At 37.5% G+C, this 16,224-nt stretch overlaps 1 protein-coding gene across 1 annotated transcript in view; it reads left to right on the top strand.

The window, feature by feature from the left end:
- SENP6 (SUMO1/sentrin specific peptidase 6) overlaps window positions 1-16,224 on the top strand; it is a 97,520-nt gene that overhangs the window by 79,369 nt on the left and 1,927 nt on the right. The window contains exons 17-23 of the mRNA XM_019471132.1: window positions 133-255; window positions 504-596; window positions 6,254-6,687; window positions 9,743-9,846; window positions 11,989-12,077; window positions 14,349-14,417; window positions 14,516-14,666. Coding sequence (XP_019326677.1) covers window positions 133-255; window positions 504-596; window positions 6,254-6,687; window positions 9,743-9,846; window positions 11,989-12,077; window positions 14,349-14,417; window positions 14,516-14,666 — 1,063 coding nt within the window. The remainder of the gene's footprint in view (window positions 1-132; window positions 256-503; window positions 597-6,253; window positions 6,688-9,742; window positions 9,847-11,988; window positions 12,078-14,348; window positions 14,418-14,515; window positions 14,667-16,224) is intronic.

The following is a 16,224-nucleotide window of genomic DNA, read 5'->3' as shown; positions in this document are numbered from 1 at the left end:
TAGGTATTTTGTGAAAGGCTGCAACGATTTGGTGGGGAGGTAGCGCTGTTGGCAGTCCTTTTTACTCTTGTGATGAATACTTTGAGTTAACACTTCCATGAATTTTTCATTTTTTTTTTTTAAACTAATTAGGTATTTGGTACTTGAAAAACTGAAAAAAGAAGATGCTGATAGAATACATGTGTTCAGTTCATTCTTCTATAAACGCCTTAATCAAAGAGAAAGAAGAAATATTCATGAAACTTCAAACCTTTCGTAAGTCTGTTAAGTCAGTTTTACTGAGAGCTAAGTACAGTGAAGACTACAAGAACCGATGCTTTAGGAGATAAAATCCTTACAGACGACAATATGATACCAATAGAACTCTAGGAAGCATCCAGACCTATAACAAACATAGAATATGCCTTGAAAGTCTCAAGCTGTTAAGGTGAAAATATCTGGAAAAGTAGTCTTCCAATTAAAATAAGCCACCCTACAAATCATGTGTTGGTTTCTTCTTACAGAATACAACAAAAACGACATGGGCGAGTAAAAACGTGGACACGGCATGTTGACATTTTTGAGAAGGATTTCATTTTTGTTCCCCTTAATGAAGCGTAAGTAAACATACCTTTTTATCACATTTTGTAAAGGCTTAAGCTTCATAATTCTAAAATTGAAAGTTATATTACAGTGTGAATTGGAAGTTAAAAATTAAGAGAATAAGCATCTTTTTCCAGGTGATAAAAACAAAATAATAATGTAAAACCTTTAAGTGCACTGTCGTAGTATAAGAAATATCAGACAATAGAAAGACTGAGCAAAAATGAACTTTTCTGAGTACTTTTTGTAGGTTTTTACCTGGTTCTCTGGAGTTCTTTCTTCTAAGCTGTTGTTGTTGATAACTTTTGGATCTACCTTTTTTAGCCTTTACTTTTTCTTTCAATGAGATCTCTGGTATAGATGAGATCATCCTTTAGTTACAATAAACCTATATCAGAAGAAAATGCAATTGAAAATCTCTACTGCCCTGTATTGGGACCTTTATTCTTTTTCTTTATATCCTTTTGTCCTGATATTTTTCCTGGGTCAGGAAGCAGACTGTTAGCATTCTAATGGTTGTTACGGACTTGTAATGATGCTTGCTTTCCTTAAGATCAGAGCAAGTTGTCACAAACACATTTCTACATTTCACAAAAAAGAATCTAAGCAGTCCTTAAGCCAAAATATTTAGGAAAGTTAAACTACTGCTTTTAAAAAATATACAATAGAAGCATAAATAAAGTAAGGACAGAGAGACAGGAGAATTGTAACTGACTTATCATAGGCATACCTAACTGATCTTTTGAAAATTCAAAGAACAGTTTGGGGTTTTTTAATGAAAAGCTCTTCAAAGAAATTTGTCTAGACACTGCGCCATTGTGCAGTGGGAGGAGAATTTCTGAATCTTATCTTTTCCCGCCTCTGTCATTCACACATCCACATTGGTTATGCATAGGAGAAATGAGACTGATTATGCTGCAAATACCAGCCAGTGTGACTTAGAAGTCACCTGAAAATGAAAAGAAATAGTTCTGTGGTTTTACAAGAATTAGCTGTATTGCTAGTAACTTAGCACATAGTAGTTTTCACTGTCTTGTTCATTTACGGTTAAGCAACTAAAGCAACGTCTGCCTTAGCAAGTAGTGCAGCTCAGTAGGAGTGAATTTGCGGAACAAAACAGTTTGTACTGAAGGCATGATGTTCACACTATGTGTGGGTTGGGGATTTTGCTTTGGACTAGCTTGGTCTCATGGACTCATCCAGTAGTGATTAGAGCATGAAAAGTGTACTCCTGGTGTGCATCTTTCATCTGGAAATGATCCTGTTCAGACTTTTTGGAACTGTCCTTCACTGTGAACTGAAACTTGGTAAGTGGTGATAGTAGGACATTCATTTGCAAAAGTGGTTTCCTGATATGTACAGTAAGAACATTGCAGAGCAGAAAAAAACCACAAGTATCCAGGGAGATGAGAAAAGTGGTGGTTTCATGGGGGGGTGGGGGGAGCGGGTTTGTTTTTATTGTTGTTTTTGACCTGCCTTCTGGCAAAGAAAGCGTAAGTTAGATCTTCCAAGTGGTGATAGTAGGACATTCATTTGCAAAAGTGGTTTCCTGATATGTACAGTAAGAACATTGCAGAGCAGAAAAAAACCACAAGTATCCAGGGAGATGAGAAAAGTGGTGGTTTCATGGGGGGGTGGGGGGAGCGGGTTTGTTTTTATTGTTGTTTTTGACCTGCCTTCTGGCAAAGAAAGCGTAAGTTAGATCTTCCATATTTCTTTTTTTTTTTTTTTTTTAAATTTATTGTTACTAGGGGCAGAATTTTTCCTTGGATGCACCTTGCTCTTCTGTCCCCCCTCAAACATGTCACTTCCCCCATCCCCCAAAACCCAACACGCAGTTTTGAGGAACAAAAAGCTAAACTTTTTTGGGGGAGATGCTAACATATTTAGGAAAGAATCAGTGACTCGACAACTAAATACTCCCACTGTGATGAGTAATTTGTATCGCAGCACAGAGACGAGGTTGCGGGGCTACCTGGGGAAGAACACAAAAACCGGCAAGTATGAAGGCTTCTAGGCCTCTATCCTAGAAGCAGAGCTGTCACTTGCTAAGTGTCTCCTCCTTCCTTATATTACCATGACACAGAAGAATAGCAGGTTTTACCGGGTTACTATATATTTGACTGCTCTTTTCCATATATTCTTGCATTTCAAAATGGGTCAAGAGCAGAGAACTGGAGTCGTTTTAACTTACTTTTTACTATTTTTTTTTTTTTTTTTTTTTTAAATTTATTGTTACTAGGTGCTAGTATTTTTCTTGGATGCACCTTGCTCTTCTGTCCCCCCTCAAACATGTCACTTCCCCCATCCCCCAAAACCCAACACGCAGTTTTGAGGAACAAAAAGCTAAACTTTTTTGGGGGAGATGCTAACATATTTAGGAAAGAATCAGTGACTCGACAACTAAATACTCCCACTGTGATGAGTAATTTGTATCGCAGCACAGAGACGAGGTTGCGGGGCTACCTGGGGAAGAACACAAAAACCGGCAAGTATGAAGGCTTCTAGGCCTCTATCCTAGAAGCAGAGCTGTCACTTGCTAAGTGTCTCCTCCTTCCTTATATTACCATGACACAGAAGAATAGCAGGTTTTACCGGGTTACTATATATTTGACTGCTCTTTTCCATATATTCTTGCATTTCAAAATGGGTCAAGAGCAGAGAACTGGAGTCGTTTTAACTTACTTTTTACAGTCAAAAAATGTTTTGAGGTTTTGCTGGTTACTTTATTGCAATTATCTCTCTTACTTTGATATGTAGCTCTTGTCATTTTGTTGAATTGACATGTAAATCCTGTTTTATTTTCATTAACTTCACTACAGTACCACTTCGACTGCTTCTTAGCTTCTCTGATACAGAACCAGAAAGTTTTATTTTTAGAACTAAACATACTGCTGACAAAAGACACAATAAGTATCAGTGCTGATTTTTGTCTTTTAATGGCAAAATACTAACTCGAAGGATTTCTGATCTGGTTAGCGAGTACAGTATAGATCCTGTTTGTGTAAGTTACAGACTCAGGTAGCATTCTGTAGCTGTGTATATAATGTGTTATGACATACATAGCTCCTGGACTTTGTCTGTTAATAGGACTGTGAAACCTTGCTTTTGTGCCAAATAAAACATTTTTATATATTTGTGGTGCTGATTTGTATATTAGTTGGCTTCTTAATCTGCAGTGAGTCTTTCAGATATGCACGTCTTATGATGAAGGCTGTGGGCTGGGACCTAACAGCTTTACTAAGTTGCAGCTTTTTCAGAAACTGCCTTGTGTGACTTCTTTTGTGTTATGTAATTTCCCCAAATTTCCCATTGCTCCTGTTCCTCACTTGCAAAATGAGGACTGTTACGCTTTGTGTTGGCAAGAATGGAGATGTTTAGGTGGTGGATGTTCAGTAGAATATAACTTCCAACTACTTGCTGTTTAGCTGTCTAGGGTGGGGTTTTTTTTGTAATGGTGGCATTGCCTCGTAACTTCAAGGGATTAGTGAAAACGCTAGGAGCACAAAATCAGTGGTGAGGAGGGAGAGCCAGTTAATGCCTGTGGTGTATAGAGAGCAAAGTACGTGCCATTCTGCGTGGTTGTTGGAGAACCTGGTTTTCAGAATTTTTTCAACGTGCCTATGCCTGGACATCTGTATGTGCAACCTAATATAGCGTAGTAAGGCTTTCATCACCCACTTCTCCTCCATCAGTTTATTCCTTGTCTTCATAGATCGTGATCATAGAACTCACATACAGCCTTGAGTTGTCTAGACTCTCCCACTATTTGCAACTTGACGCATTGCAGCACTGCAGGTATTTTTCAGGTATTTGCCACCTGGTTTGATGCTGGTAATTAGTCCTTGTAAACAGAACTTTCTCTATGTGATACAATAGCGGATCAAAGGTATGGAAGAGTTTCTTTGATTCCAGTGAAAGATCTGCATTTGTTACTACTTATAAAAGGTCTCAAACCTTAATCTGTGGCAAAACTAGTCTGGTTGAGAACCAATCTCAGAGTTGCTTTTGCTTCTTTGTGTCTTGAATTAAGTAGTATGTGAAACAAGTTATTCTAGCATTTGAGAAAACTTGAGAGCTGCTCTCTCATTGTAGGAATGCTGCTAATGGTTGCTCCTGATAACGCTTCTCCTGTGCTGTCTAGAATGATGCTTTTTTTTTCTTTTAGGACACAGCTATTTATTCTGGCATCTGGTTTAAGAGTAGATTCTAGGAATGATTGCTTTGAAGCTGCTGGACTTCAGTATCTACTTCCAGAAAGTCTTTCCAGACTCTCTCATAACCACTAGCTTAGGGAATCTGGGCTCATCAACTAGCAAGTTGTCCAACTGCAGTAACTGGAGGTGGGCAGGATGAATCTAGGGGAGAATTAACTTCCGAACAATATGGCTGATTTAACCATGACTGCGTCAGTGTCCCTTGGCAGTACAGTCCTTTTTGTTCAAGTCTCCAATGGAAATAGGTTCTTTTAAAAGTTACAAGCTATTTTCTTTTTAGATCCAGGTTAATTTGCTAGTCTATCTACATAATTGGTACATAAAGCCTATATTAATAGAGCACACAAATTCCAGGGTTTGGCAATACTTAATATATTCATTTAGTAGATGTGGTGAATCATTCAGGACAAAATGCCTCCATGCTACACATGTGGCTTTCGAAGGTCACTTACTTCGGCTGCCATTGAGTTTCGATGGAATTTAGGCTTCGTAATCATGTAATTAATTTTTTAATATGTCAGACATGCATTTTTAGCTACTGCTTTTTCTTTTTTCTAAAACACTGAAATGAACCTAATACATAGCTAGGTTCTGTTTTGTTATTTGCTGTAGGGAATCAGAGAACCTTCAGAAAATTTCTAAATCGGGTCAGTCGATATCTACTTGCAAAGCCTCAATCCCTGAATTTGCTGCTGCTCCATTTCTGATTGAGTGGCAAGTCAGTGAAGTCTGAAGAGGCAAGGAGATAAGGAGGAAACTGGGGCAAAACTTACTTTGTGTTGGGGGATATAACTATTTTTGATCCTGAAAGGGTTAGAATGTCAGTTCTGTGAAGGGTGAAGAGGACAACAGAGTCTTTGTGATGGCATTACAAACACTCTTTTCTCCCCTTTTTTAATTCACTGTTGGCAAGATTTCTTTAAAAATGTGAAGTGTCATATACAATTGGAAGATCGCATAGGTGGAAGAATATGTGCAATTCAGCTATACCGTTAGATCCGACTACTTGTGTTGCTAGTGCTGAACTACAAGAAAAATTTATATAGCCATAAAACATGAACTCTACAATCTCTAATTCATGCAGTGATAAAGAAAATGTGAAAAAAGAAATAAGCTTTAATTCAAAGAAGGAAAAGAATGTATAAAGTATAAGCAAATTGAAATAAATATTTAGGCAGCACCTGTTTTCAACTAACTGCATCGTATTAATGAATTTGTTGGTGACTACTTGCATGGAGTGATCTTACCTTTAGAGAAGACTGTGAAGGCTTGAGTAAAACCTGCTCAGAAAAGTGAACAGCTATTACAATCTATCTTTGATAACTATGGGGGACAGGGCTTGGTTTTTTGTGTGCATGTGTGCACTCAATGTTTTGTTTGTTTTTTACCAACTTAAGGTTTAACTGTGAGCATTAATGTAATTGCTAATTTTTAATGTATTTTTTCCTTTGCAGTGCCCACTGGTTTTTGGCTGTCATCTGTTTTCCTGGTCTAGAAAAACCCAAATATGAACCAAATCCTCACTATCATGAAAATGCTACAACACAGATAAAATCTTCCTCTTCAGATGGAGAGAGCAACACACCATCTCCTTTGCCAAATGAGTTAGATGCACAAAACTCGCCTTCCAAGTCCACAGCAAAGAAGACATTGACCAAAAAGTATAATACAGCTTTAATTGACCCAAACACTGAAACAGAGGACAGTGAGTCTTCATGTTGTAGAAGAAGTCCTTGTAGGGGAAAAAGTGCTTTCAAAAAACTGAATCAAATAGACAGTGATGTGGAAGAACCTAACACTGTGGAATCGGCATGCCATAAACTTGACCATAGGACTCCAGATGAAAATGGTATACAGGGTGAATTCACAACTGCTAGCCAATCTATGGGTATGTAATTGTAAAAATATGCGTATTTTAATGAAAAATTTGAAGATTTCACATCTGTTCCTACTTCTGCAATTGTGTAAACTTCATACTTTGAAAGTTTAGTATGTGGCTCAAGTTTGAGTGCTTGCAATATAAGTAATTTATAGCCATTGCATATAAAATGTTTTTGTGGCTCTTGACATAACTCTCACGGCATAAGGCTGGAGAGAAAACACTTTGCCTAAATCAGATTAATTTTTCAGTTGTGTGATCTTTTTTCACACAAAATCATTTTGTAGATATCACCCAAGACTGTAATTGTTAAGGAAAGAATAGTAGTTGACCATGGATCCTCATATAATGTATGTGCATGGGGGAGCTGAATTAAGATGGTGAGCAACCTTAATTCCAGTGGCTTCTCGCATTTGAGGTTTTGCTTCAACACCATTAAGTTCTTTAATGTCTTAATAGAAGGTATGTAAAAAGACTGAGAAGAAAATAATAATAATTAAAAAATTCTCTCACATGACCTCAGTGTTACATTTAGAGAGGCTTTCTCCATGCATCGCTGCTGTGGAGACTGGTTTCGGTGATCTGGAACAGCATTTGTACCAAAGTGAACAAAGGAGACAACTTACTTTTAAAGGCAGATGAAGGAATTAGGAAAAGATTGTTTTCTCTGCTCACTGCAAGGTTGGGATCCCCCTGAGGCATACCGTACAAAACATCTGGTCATGGAAACACTTTTACTTTAGTCACTGATAGTATTCCTACTGACTTAATTTACACAGTAAGTAATTACATAGCTTGTAGTACAAGATCTGAAAAGATTATCAATTATGGCCTACTCTGTATACTGCAGGCCATTACAACTTTAATATCTTTGTGGGTATATACACTCTCCTACTTTCTAATCTGAATTTATTCATTTGTGAGAACATTGTCACTTCTCCTAGAAGGTCTTAGGGAGGGGGGGTTGGGGGTGTGTGAAGATCTGCTCTCGTTTGAATTGGTTTCTTGTTTGACGTGCGATTGTTACTGTTTATGATATTGCTGCTGTATGATATGGTCTCATGTGTCTTGGATGCTGCTCCTGTTACTTGTCTATAATTAGTTGGAATGTACTTTACGACATGTTTTTGCTAGGATTACATTTTTTTATGGCTGCATTGTATTGGTGGCTGATGGTCACTCTGTGGCTGACTGAAATACTCAGACTCTCTTGCTCAGCTATTGCAGATGATGCACCCTTTCATTAATGCAGACATTCTTACAGGTCACAGTCCTGGTTTAAGGGTGAGATTCAATTTGAGATTGACATTAAGCATATGTTTAGGCAGCTAAATTTAGATGCGCTATGTGTCTAAACTTCCATTTCAGCCAGATGGAAGATGGGGATGTAGGCCTTGGGTTTTCTGCCCAGCCTTCAGCTGTTGCTCCAGAAGGGTGTGGGTCTTGACTCTGCGAAATCCATAGGTATGTCCTGGATATCCTAGGATATCTCCAAAGACAACAGGTGCCTCTTTGATAGTATAGTCAATGAAACCAAGAAACCTCGTCTTCTCACCCTAAAGCAGACATAGAGTAGCTGTTCAGTTGAGCAGCTCTCTGCTCTGATTATGGTCTCCACTTAATATTGTGAGAACCTAGATGCCTACTATACATGGGAGCCTAAACTTAGATGTCTTGATCTCAAACTAAATCCTGGTGTTGGACTTGTAAATCGGTAGGAGTTGATACCTAAATAACTTTGAAGAAATCATCCAAAATATATATTTTTTTAAATTACTTAACTAATCCCCTTTTTATTCCTCGGTTCTTGTATGAGATGTGATTCTTCTTGATACCAATTTTATTTTTTAGGAATCCGTCAGCAACAAGTCACATTAGTATATGGCCTACTTCTTGTGCTAAGGTCTTTTCAAAGATACTGAGTAAGACTAATTCCCAAGTTTGTCCCTGTGGAACTCCACTGGTAACCTCTTTCCAGAGTGTTACTTCAACTTCTCTGTTGAAGTATTCTCAAATGCAGGTCTTCTCCATTTTTTCCATTAGCTAGTTCATTGCCCTATTTCCTGTTCTTATAGAAATCCTGGTTTTCTTTAATAAGTAATACGTCCTCCAGTGACACCATAACCAGCGCTTTTATTTTTGTGATTGTTTAGATATATTATATAGCCCTTTTCTAGGAAAAGTTTTCTTATGAAGATTTCAGGTTTTGCTGGCACGAGTTATTAATTTTTCACTTATTTCCACATAGTTTGTTATTTTTTCCCTCAAAATCTGCTCTGAAGTCTTGCATGGTAGTATAGTAAGACTAGTGAGCCCGTAGCTGTCTGTATCTCCTTCTTTCACAGGCATAGCTATAACATTCATTATTCTTTATTTCTTCTGATGCTGTTTCCCAAGTGGCTAAATATGTAGAGAGGTTAAGTAGAGACCGAATTTACAGATACTCCTTTTCTGTAGCAAACAGTGAAGTTTCACAAGCATTTCTAAGCTGCTGCTCCCAGGAGAGCTGATCCTGCATTCTACCCTCCCTAGCTGTGTGTTCCCAAGCTGCCTTTTCCCTTTTACCAGCACAAGTCTTGACATAACTGCACAGTGAATCTGATCAAGGAACTGATTTAAGTTAAAAAATAATAAGCTTGTGACTGACTTTCTCAGTCTGGTCCACTGTGTGTAGATATATTTGGTGTTATGGAAGGAACCAGCTGGGGATGGGAATAAGCGGTTATATTAGGGACCAAATGAGACTGCCCCTTTTGGTAGCAGTACCAATTTATACTGTTGTAAAGGCTTCATGGAACTACAAGGTAATTTCATGGTGGGTTTTAGTCCAGGTCTTTAGATTATTTTTTTTTTTAGGCATGTCACAGAATAAGGAACAGTTTCTGTTGTGTTACTTAGAAGAAACTTTGCACTTTTGTTCATATGCATGAATAAAATATTATGTCAGCTGTATCAGTTATTGTGAGCAATCCTGAGCAAATCTGAGGTATTTAAAATTAGTTTGGTCTTCAATGATGATGTAGTATTTGATGTTTAAATATACTGCTGTCTGTGATTGATACAGATGGATTGCACAAAATCAGGCTAAACTATAGTGAAGACTCAGCTGATGGCAGTAAACTAAATGAAGATGAGCTTATAGATTTTTCTGAAGACCAAGATAACCAGGTAAAGAATTTAGCAATTTTATTTGGGAAATGCGAACTGTTGTGTTGTATTTTGAATGGGCAGCTTAAAAGCTGTATACACATTGTAAATGTGCATTGTCTAAAGCTAGTTATCTTTACAAGTGTCAAATCCAAAGCACTGGTTACCTACAAAAATTTGCAAATTAGCTGACAGGAGAGGATTGCACATTCGTTCATTAAACTGTTTAATAGGAAACTGCTGTACTGATCCTGCATTTAATTTTGTGAGTCTTTTGCATAGTGACAATACTACACAATGATTTTAGTGGAACCTCTGGAAGTCAACACATTTCTGTCTTTCATCTCCCCCACCCCCATGTTTATCTACCAGACCCAAGAACAAGTTACTCTTCTTTCAGCTGCATTTCTTGGACATAGACACATTTATAAGTAGGTGCTACTCTGCTGTTTTGTTTTATTGGTGCTTCTCCTGATCAGATTTAAACAACATGGACTTATAATCAAGTAGTGTTCTTGTTCAAATTGGAAGACATTTAGATTTTAGAGCTGTGGAAAGACTGATCATTAAAATGTCCTTTACTGACTCACTACTGGGTATGAGGGCATTCTTCCATAGCCCTGTTGCTTCTACAGTGCAAATTCAATGTGAGCAAGCTCACATTTACTCTTCCTAATTGGCCTTCCTGTTCATGTTCCAGGTGTATGACTCCAAGTTGTCCGAAATAAAGAATTGGAGGCTATCAAATATACAGTCTAGGAATTACCTGTTTTTCCCTTCGAGTCCTAACAAACAATTATTTTCCAAAGTCTGCAGCTCTTTGTGATGGCTTCCAAATAGTATGTATATGTGTGCACACATATAAAAGCTCCAGTTTATGTTGAAACCTAACTATGCTTTTCATACAGACTCAACTCGCCTCTCCTGTCATGCCACTTGCCCAAACATTCTGTGATTCTCAGCTGATGAAAGTGCCTTTCTTTATATTTTGTAGCAGTTAGAGTTCCGTGAAGATGGAGAATGAGTAGTAGAGTTTTTCCAATCTGAAGTACATGGCATGAAGGCAGGGAAGAAAGCACATGGCCAGCTGTGTTCCTTGAGAGGAGCAAAAGATGCAGAGTTCCTTCGTTGCAGCGTAGCTTAGAACTTAGGCTGAAGCCATCACTGATATCTTCTAGAATGCATAAAGCAAGTATAGAAATGGTAGACCATGACAGGCTGAGTACACCTTCACATCTGCCAAAAATGGAGTTGAGGCTGCGACAGAAACAAGTGTATTAGGAACTAGGCAGTAGTTTCTAATGGGATAGCATCTTCACGGCATAGCATGAGGATTTCAGTCATAGGATCCTGCGTGTTAGGGAAGTGTACATAATTCTCACCAAAAATTTCACAAATCATGCTGATATGGGAGCTACCATTTTTGGAAAGCATCTCTTTCCCTATAACGCAACGGTCTGTGGTAGTAACAGTGAACTCAGTAGAAGTTCAGAAGTAGAAGAAACCACGGATCATTGGGTTACTTTTAGATACAAGAACTTAGTTGTTTTGTTCATAAAACTTCCATATCCTTCATAGCAATCCATATTGAAATCAAAAGGTTGAAGGTTTGTGGCATGACTGGTTTTGCAACCCATGATATATAATGTCATGGCGGTTCAATTTCCCTTGCCCTAAGAACCAAGTGGGTGCATTCTGGAGCAAAGATCAAATTTTACTTCTGAGTTCATTGCAGACTTTGTCTCATTTCATCTAGAAGTTAACATACATGAAACCGCCAGGCAAGTTTCTAGTAATCATTAGCAAGGGAAAGTACTGATAATTTGGATTATAACTAAATAATGGAGATGCACCTCTTTTAAGCCAGCAATGCTTTGAAAATGTCAGTTGCAGCTTTTTTGTAGTTTCAGCGATCATTAAATAAATAGCCCCATTTACTCCATGTCATTCCAGCATGGATTTGAGAAACCAGTTTGCGTGACTAAAAGTTGGTAATGCAAACTTTACAAACAATGAATGGTTTCAGATTAAAGCTATCGCTTCTTTATTAAACTTACGTTATTGGTCTTGAATAAAAATGGTAAGTACAGCAATAATTTCTTTTGCATCAGTTTGAAAAACACTATTAGCTTTTAAACACCTGTAAACATGTTGCCTCTGTAGGAAGACAGTAGTGATGATGGTGGCCTTGTAGATGATAACTGTAATTCAGAAATGGGACAATGGCACCTGAAGCCTACTATCTGCAAACAGTAAGTATTAAAACAGTTAAAATGGACATTTCATTAAAGTTTATGAAATTTAGAAGATGGTAATTATGGGAAGTGGTCATACATCAGTCTTCCAACACTTTAATCAGCATGTTGCTAGTGTTTGAGAGAGAATTTTATACTTTGTAGTATCATCATCTTCAGTGAGCAGAAAATTTAATGAATGAAACTATGAGTGAAATAATAGCTTTTGGGGTTTCTGTTAAGCCTGTGTGCTGCTTCAGGCAATTGAAGATTGTTTCTTCAAATAGGGCTGTTCTTTGATATCTTGCACTTAGATTCCTACAAAAAGAAGGTGCAGAAGCATGTTTAAATGTATCCTACATTTAAAAAAAAAAAAGTCTTTAAATGAAAATAATTTAATTAATACTAAAGAAAACCTTTGCCACCACCTGAATTAGTGCAGAAAAATGGGAATAATTTTTAACTGCCCCCTTTCTTATCTAAATGTGTTCTAGCTGTTTCTCTTTATTGTCTCTTTCTGTTCGTAGTAGTATTCTTTTTTTCTTTCTCTCTGTTCTTAGTAGTATTCTTTTTTCTCTAGTAAGAATGTTCCACAATACTAAGTTCAGTTACATTTTTTGTTTGCTTTTTTACCTGTTTTGTATTTTAAAACTCTTAATTTTTTTTTGTGTGTGTCTGAAACCCAGAAATTATTTATTAATAATCATTGACTGCAGTTGCTTGCATTTTGGTGTGACAGAAATGCATGATTCCAAACCTAGAAATATTGTTACTAGTATTGCTGTCTTCACAATTTCATTTGTATTTTTTCACAATTTATTTATCCATTTTTATATTTCCTTCTTTGTGAATATAATGGTTGCTAGAAAGGTAAAGGCTTTCACAATACATTCTTATGGTGCAGGATAAAATTATATATTTATACATTATATGGAATGTGTATGAATTGTTCTTAATACATTTTCATGAAGGGGTAAAAATCCATCAATACATTTTCTTGAAGGAGTAAAAATCCATCTGTGTTGTGAGTTTTAAGCATATTTATGAGCTTCTAATTATAGCTTGGCTAAATTTGTCCCATTCTGATGGTGGATTATTTGTACATAAGACTTTCCACCAGACATTATTTTAATCCAAACATGAAATTTCATAAGATCTTTGACACTTAAGTATCAAAAGTCATAAAGGGCACTTAAATACTTTACTATAAGCATATTTTTGGATTGTGCATTTTTAAAGAGCATTGCTTATATAAATAACTTTCTTTTATCAGAAATTAAAACAAGTAAAAGCAAACATCGTTCAAATGATTATATGCATATGCCTACGAAAATGCATACATGTAAAATCATTTATAAATGCAGACAAACCTATATATAAATGCATGCAGATATTTTGTCTGAATTTACTAGTTTGCCGTTTCTATGAAGGACACTTGTCTGAATGCATGTGTGTTATTGTTAGAAAACAGAAAGCAGAGCTTTGTGAAAAGTAATTTGCATCCTATTTGTCCCTCAAAATACATCTTACATCTAATGCTGAGATTCTGAACTCGGATGTGAATTTGCTTTGATGTATAAATCCAGCTGTTGCATATAAGGCAGCTGATATGATTGTTACGTTTATAGCTACTGCAAAGGTAATATCCTCTAGATCAAGTGATAGGATGTAAGCATCTGTAGTGTGCAAGAGAGTGTTCAAGCAGACCTGGTTCTCAAGAAAATGTTTGTTTATGGATACGTTCTTTTTCTAAAGTCTATCAAATAGAGTATGTGTGTGTTTTGTGTGTAACTATCAGGTAGATTTCAGATTCGTTGGTTAGGATCGCTCCTAGAACATGCATACCCAGTGTTCTTAGGTGCTGTGGATTGTCCCATCTGTCCTCCAGCTGCTACTCCAGAAGGATGTTTATGGGTTCTGAGCCTTACTTTATAGTCTCTTGCCAGTGTCCCCGATACCTTGTGCATCTACAAGAGCACTAGACACCTGAGGGGGTTTTAGGCAACTAGTTTTATAGCCTGTAACAAATGCTTTCAGTCTGACAGGACTCTATTTTCTAAGTGCATTCTGAAGTTCTCTGTACTTAGTGTACGGTTAAATGTAAAGGTAACTTTGCATTTAGCTATCCCAGTTAGGGGATTATAGCAGCGCTGGCAAAACTTTATAGTATTGATCTAGTTTCGTTCAAGGTCACCCCACAAATTATTTCATAGCTAGCTAGCTGTGTAACATTGTGTTTTCCAAATGGCTGTAAAATACTGTGTACCTAAAAATTGTGTTTTCTCTTAGGCCCTGCATTTTGCTTATGGACTCATTGAGGGGCCCTTCCCGCTCAAATGTTGTGAAAACACTACGGGAGTAAGTTTCGTATCTGTTTTTTTTTTTTGGGGGGGGGGGGGTTGGCAAAATTCTGCAAGGAAAAAAAAAGATTTAATTTGCATGGTCTTTTATCATAGATATTTAGAGGTGGAATGGGAAGTCAGGAAAGGCAACAAAAGAAGCTTTTCCAAAGATGTCATGAAAGGTTCCAACCCAAAAGTGCCACAACAGAACAACTTCAGCGATTGTGGAGTGTACATATTGCAGTATGTGGAGAGCTTTTTTGAGGTATGTGTACCTGTTTGTGTAACTATTTTTTTGGGTCTCCTGCAACAATCAAATATGAGCTATTAAAATTACAATGATAAAAGGCTCTCTAGTGTAGCTCTTATACCTATTTATTAGATTATGCATTATAAATAATTTATACATTAACATACATAATAATTCTTTTTGGAAAATAAACTTTATAATTATTAGTTGCACATATGTATCAGAAGTCGGAAGCCATGGAATTTTCTGAGAGAATGTTAAGAAAATATATTTAGGGTCTTTCTTTGTGTTCTTACAGTGCATACCCATTAAAATTACCCGGTAAGAAACGGAGTTCAAATTTGAGTTCAAAATCTAAACTAAAGATACGGTACAAAGAGCTTGTTCTTTTTTCCCTAAGAAATGTGACTCTGAATAAGCTCATTAATATGATACAGCTAGTTTTTTTAACTTGCATTAAAACATGTAAGTGTAATCATTACAGCTAAATACCAAATCTTCGTTCCATTGAAGAAATTGGTTAAAATCTTTCTTACTCTAACTGTCTTGGCCTTCAAGTTACAGCTCCTTTCACAAGTAGAGCACCTTCAGGTCTGGGTTGGGAGGAGAAATGATGGTCAAGTGAGATGTTGCCTGCATGGGACACTAACTCTCTTTACAGTCCATAGTACTTTAGAGCACTGTTCTTAAACTCTCCTGTAACTAACCTGTCCTGAGAAAGCTGGTGGTTTCTTCTCCGTTCCTCCACCCTGCCCTCATTCATACTTTGTATGAGAGCAGCAAGGCTTTAGCATAGTGCATTCATGCAAATCAAAGCCCAAAGCTTTTGATTTAGCAGTGAGTTCTTGAGAGCTTAGAACCATCCTCGAGTGCTTCCTGTTTTGTACGTGGGGGATATGAGGAGCAATCAAGTTTTAGTAATCTTAGCCCCTTCCTCCTCGCACATCGATTACTGAATTACAGCAGGCTGAATCCCTTGTCCTGCCTGGTCTTGCAGTGTGCAGCAGCTTTGTCTGCCAGGGAGCGGGGCTGGTGCGTAGATGTGTCAGATAGCAAATCACAGGGTATTCTCAAACGTAACACTACTGGGAAAGGAAAACCTGTACTGGCTGCACAGTACCTGACTGTCTTACAGTTACTGAACCAATAATTTCAGCTGCTAATGTATTTGAAAAATTGCACAGTCCCATTGTTTTCAGCAGCTGTACAAACTGAATGGGGAGTATGTGGGGAGGGGTGCTTAATTTGATGTTTGTGGATTATGCAGGTACATCGTTTTCTTCTTTGTGGGTTTATTTAAAGTATCTTCTTTTTAATAATAAGGGTTAAAACCATGACGTGTATTTTTTTAAAACCAGGGCTCATTTGACAGGGTAGGTAGTGTAATAAGGAGCATACCTGTCAGCTATCACAGCAAGTCGTTTTTCGGCCCTCCCTCAACACCATTCCGGTTCAGCTTTGCCCTTCGGCCCACGAGGGACGGCTCTCTGACCTGCCAAATGCGGTGGCCCCCCGTTTCCCTTCGGCGGTTTGGGGGGGGGCGGCTTAGCGGGGCTGCCTGGGGCGCGGCTGT

The sequence above is a fragment of the Aptenodytes forsteri genome, unplaced genomic scaffold (assembly GCF_000699145.1).
Source record: "Aptenodytes forsteri isolate BGI_AS27 unplaced genomic scaffold, ASM69914v1 Scaffold256, whole genome shotgun sequence".
Taxonomy (NCBI): Eukaryota; Metazoa; Chordata; class Aves; order Sphenisciformes; family Spheniscidae; genus Aptenodytes; species Aptenodytes forsteri.
This window is presented reverse-complemented; position numbering and strand designations above follow the sequence as displayed.